This window comes from Bolinopsis microptera, chromosome 6 (genome assembly GCF_026151205.1).
Source record: "Bolinopsis microptera isolate Bmic1 chromosome 6, MBARI_Bmic_1.0, whole genome shotgun sequence".
Taxonomy (NCBI): Eukaryota; Metazoa; Ctenophora; class Tentaculata; order Lobata; family Bolinopsidae; genus Bolinopsis; species Bolinopsis microptera.
Genome location: NC_087077.1, coordinates 10,358,950 through 10,363,916, shown reverse-complemented (window position 1 = coordinate 10,363,916; position 4,967 = coordinate 10,358,950). Strand labels below are relative to the sequence as shown.

At 37.2% G+C, this 4,967-nt stretch overlaps 1 protein-coding gene across 1 annotated transcript; it reads left to right on the top strand.

Annotated features, from left to right (window-relative positions):
• Positions 1-1,242: 1,242 nt before the first annotated feature.
• LOC134816284 (uncharacterized) lies at positions 1,243-4,876 on the top strand. The gene is made up of 4 exons (XM_063825054.1): positions 1,243-1,330; positions 2,547-2,655; positions 3,419-3,514; positions 4,212-4,876. The coding sequence occupies exons 1-4, from the start codon at positions 1,260-1,262 to the stop codon at positions 4,263-4,265; spliced, it is 330 nt and encodes a 109-aa protein (XP_063681124.1). The 5' UTR covers positions 1,243-1,259; the 3' UTR covers positions 4,266-4,876.
• Positions 4,877-4,967: the final 91 nt, after the last annotated feature.

Below are 4,967 nucleotides of genomic sequence, written 5' to 3'. Positions count from 1 at the left end.
AATAATGTGGTACTCGACATTTATAGATAGTCTTGTCTTTTTTATTGTACGGAGCATCACGAGACTTCATTTTAAGCTTCCTTTAATTTTAATATTGTACTTGTAGAATACTGTAAAACGATCTTTCTTTTTGTCGTATGTATTACTTACTTGATACTTGATAAGGTCTCCTCAATCATTCGAGTGGCCTGCACCAAGGAATTGCCGCTTATGTCGTATCATCTCTCTCCAGTGCTTTCGGTTTCCTGCCAACTCTCGGACCTTATCAAATACAATTTCTGGATCTCCTGTGAATGTTACTGCGTCTTCTAGGACACAGGTTCGCCAATTCTTTCTTGGCCGCCCACGTGATCTTCGGCCGTGAGCACTGAGCAGGTGTCCAATCAAATAGATACTTTGGTAGCCTGGTGTCCGGCATTCTAGAAACATGTCCAAACCAGCGAAGACGGTTGGCACTGATGTAGGTTATAACCGGGTTTATTCTTGCCCGCTCCAACACTTGAACATTGCTCGTCCGGTGGAACCACTTAATTCGAAGGATTCTCCTCAAACAGTTTTGATGAAAAACTTCGAAGCGATGTAGTTGCTTTGAAGTAGTGTTCCAGACTTCGCTTCCATAAAGTAATATTGTTAGAACCGCTGCAACATATATCCGTATTTTGGTGTTAGTTTGGATATTGCGATTCTTCCAAATATTACCGAGCTGATTGAATGCTCCTGAGGCTTTCTGGATCCGTGCAGACAAGTCCCGGTCAATAGTCCCATCACTTGATATAATCGTATGTATTACTCATTACTATTAGTATTACCGATATTGTTTAAGACTATAATATCTTTCTATATGTCGTCTGCATTATTTATACTATTTGTCGTCTGTATTATTTATACTATTCGTCGTCTGTATTGTCATGTGATGTCCTTATGGTTATGCGGTTTTGGCTGTTCTAATTGCATTAAATGTCAACATTAACCACCAGAGCGCAATCATTACGATAGACTGTGTACTAATTGTTCAGAGGAAGTTTCAGCCACAAAATTGTAAATACTGATTTTAGTTACCGTGCACCGGCTCGTTTTCAGATCTTTTGTTTTAATAATATTGCTGTAACTCAACTTCAGACTTCACATTGCACCACTATAAGTATATTTTAAATTTGTATCGATGAGATCTAGGAGCTCATTTATACTTGAAAGATGTAATAAACAGTACGGAGCACTCTGTTAATACCAACTACCAGGTTATCATTTATAAAGGCAAAATGAGCGAGGGGGTGAAGCCGATAAACACACACGAGGAGTTTATAGCCATCCTAGCAACCAACCAGGACAAGTAAGTTTATATGTTTATAGCCATCTTAGCAACCAACCAGGACAAGTAAGTTTATATGTTTATAGCCATCCTAGCAACCAACTAGGACAAGTAAGTGTATATGTTTATAGCCATCTTAGCAACCAACCAGGACAAGTAAGTTTATATGTTTATAGCCATCCTAGCAACCAACTAGGACAAGTAAGTTTATATGTTTATAGCCATCCTAGCAACCAACTAGGACAAGTTTGTTACTTAGCAATCGACTAAAAATAAAAATGCATAGCCATCTTAGAAATCGACCAAGAAAATTCAATTTTCTTTCTTCTTCTTACCAGATCGAGTAAATATTCTGAGAATTAGCTGTATCTAGTTGTATCAATCTCATTATCACCATGCACTGTAAATTATTCAAAAGTCCTTAGCTACCTTAGTGCGGCACTATGTTGACGTTGTGGCACTATGTTGTGGCACTAGGTTGTGGCACTATGTTGTGTCACTACGTTGTGTCACTACGTTGTGTCACTACGTTGTGGCACTATGTTGTGGCACTAAGTTGTGGCACTATGTTGTGGCACTAAGTTGTGGCGCTATGTTGTGGCACTATGTTGTGGCACTAGGTTGTGGCACTATGTTGTGTTACTAAGTTGTGTCACTACGTTGTGGCACTACGTTGTGTCACTACGTTGTGGCACTAAGTTGTGGCACTATGTTGTGGCACTATGTTGTGGCACTACGCTGTGTCACTACGTTGTGGCACTACGTTGTGTCACTACGTTGTGGCACTAAGTTGTGGCACTAAGTTGTGGCACTATGTTGTGGCACTAAGGTGTGGTACTATGTTGTGGCACTAAGTTGTGGTACTATGTTGTGGTACTATGTTGTGGTACTATTTTGTGGTACTATGTTGTGGCACTATGTTGTGGCACTATGTTGTGGTACTATGTTGTGGTACTATGTTGTGGCGCTATGTCATGTTGTGACACTATGTTGTGGTACTATGTTGTGGCACTATGTTGTGGTACTATGTTAGTGCTTTACCTCTTGGTCCAGTTATCATCCAATTATGAACTTTCACGAGATTATAATTTAACGTCTGGCAGCTGGCAAACCCAATATAGTTACTGCTGCCTCGTCATAAGTCCAATTATTGGTAACCAAATCTATTTGTGCTCATCAATATTAAATGAACGTTGTTTCACAAATATAATTACAACTAACACAATTATCGCCCCAGATTGGTAGTGATAGACTTCTATGCGGCATGGTGCAAGCCCTGTAAGATGATAGCTCCATCGGTGGAGAGGTGGAATAAAGAGTACAATGGTGACGTACTCTTTTATAAGGTGATTAGTTAATTAGTTAGCTAATTAGTTTATTAATTTACATACTCACTGATCAATTAGTTGTTAAATTTACTTACTAACTCATCAATTAGTTGTTTAATTTACTTACTAACTGATCAATCAGATGGCCTACTGGGGTTATTTCTAATGAGGCACTCTATGCTCGTTGTTATGTCACTCCCTTGTCTGTGAGAGTCTCTAAGTTTCGATGGAGAATGTTAGGACATATCTTAAGAGGACAGGAAGACTCACCAGCATACACCTCTATGTTATTTGCTATAAATTCTGATATTTTTATGGAAGGGAGACGGGGTAGACCATGTTTAAACTTATTAGATGTTATTAGAAAAGACTTGACTAGTAGAAATCTTGATATTAGACTTAAGAATTTGACTGATTTCGAAGACCTTAGATTTTTAGCTTTAGAAAGGGAGGAGTGGAAGAAGTTAGAAGATGGTTGATGTTTTGTTTTCTTTTTTATGCGTTTTGATATCTATAAGGTGCCTAGGATGCTCTTTTAAAGAGATATTTCGTACTTTGAAAGATTTTCTACTACTAACTGATCAATTGATTAATTAATTTACTTACTAACTGATCAATTATTTAATTAGCTTATTTACTAACTGGTCAATTAGTTAATTTATTCACAGATTAATCAAGTTGCAATAACTAATGGATCAGTTGTCGAGAGTTTTGTATGTTATTCCAGATGACCTTTAAACTCCCGGGCTAAATTATTTTGTATTACCAATTTACCTTTCAGATAAACGTAAACGAGAATTGCCAGACGGCAGAGATCTGCAAAGTCAAGTCAATGCCCACGTTCCAGTTGTACAAAGGAGGAGAGGTTATTGAACAGGTACGACTTATTCTCCTCATTTCTCACATTTCTCACATATTTCTCAAATTTTTCTAATTTCTCACATCACACATGTCCGATAAACCCGCATGCGATTAAATAACCCGGATCATATATAAAGTTAAAACATTAAACCAGAGGTTCCCCTATGTTTCTGATAAGAGCTCTCATCACTCTGAATAATTCACACATTCCGCTTACAACTAACAACTAGTCCAGCATACATTGTACGTGGTAAGAGTATTACTCAGTACTGTAATCCTGTAGATTAGGATTCTGGTGGGGATGTGAGGCATATGTTTTTGACAAGTGACAGCAAATAACCAATCAGATTCTACTATTTACGAATCAAACCCCAGGGCCACTGTCACGTGTCGAATAATATGCCTCCCCACCAGAATCCACATCTATAACTACATGGAATTAGAGGATATTAGGGAAATCCGTTTCATTGTAAAATAAAGTACAAATCGATTAGCCCTGCGGGTTAAGTTCTCAGATTTCAGACACATATTGTATTTGTGGCGGGCGAGGGAGGCTGGCAGCTGTATTACTTACATACAGTAACTGCTGCCATTATGACAGATTTAAGATAGATTTAGACATATTTAAGACAATGATTCAGGTTCGACATGTTTCTACATATTTTGACAGTGATATTGTGATTGGTATAAACTTCTAACGAATATTTCTGTAGGTGTACGGTGCTAAAAAGGAAGTTATCAAAGAAGCGATAGAAAAGAACAAATAATGGATAACGATACTGATAGAACTACAATTGTAAAACCTATTGAACGAGTAGCTACCTTATAGCCAAGCTGAGGAGAAAGTAGATAATATCTACAAGATATGAAGATGTACATATCCGTGTAATGTTGTTCTTTGCCGAGGGTATATGTAATTTAAACTGTCAGTGATTGCCGTCTTGGAAATGATGGGGCTGTTATGGGTTCTTTACAAGCAATAGCTGTTTAAAGAGCAATGCTCATTTTCACCCCATTTATCAGGGGCACTCAGTACTTGAATGGTAAATAAGGTAAAAACCTCAAAATTGTGCCATAACTCGTGTGGGACTCACCTATTATTCAAGTTTGGAGAATTATAAGAATATCATTTAAATCAGGTGTTATTTAAATTCATGACCCTGGGATGCTCCTCATGCCATGACCATAGCAGGGAATCTAGCAGTTTTCATGGACCTTGTACTTTGTGTTCACTGTTCAATATCATGATGCAGCATTTTTTAACTTTGTATAATATCATAATTATGTTCTTTGGTTGTGTTTGTATGATAAAGTATTGATATATGATATTGATAAGATGTTGTGAGTTTTGAAAAAAAACATTATTTTAACTTAGTAATCATTTAGTTTTATTGGAATCAATAATGGAATTCGATTAAGTTTCTGTTGAAATTGATTAAAAACTAGTACATGTAATAGTAATATACCAC

Excerpts from the sequence above, each read along its gene's own strand:
- LOC134816284 (XM_063825054.1), top strand. The coding sequence starts at position 1,260 with ATGAGCGAGGGGGTGAAGCCGATAAACACACACGAGGAGTTTATAGCC. Across the intron at positions 1,331-2,546 it reads CTAGCAACCAACCAGGACAA|ATTGGTAGTGATAGACTTCT; the intron begins GTAAGTTTATAT and ends TTATCGCCCCAG. Across the intron at positions 3,515-4,211 it reads GAGGAGAGGTTATTGAACAG|GTGTACGGTGCTAAAAAGGA; the intron begins GTACGACTTATT and ends ATATTTCTGTAG.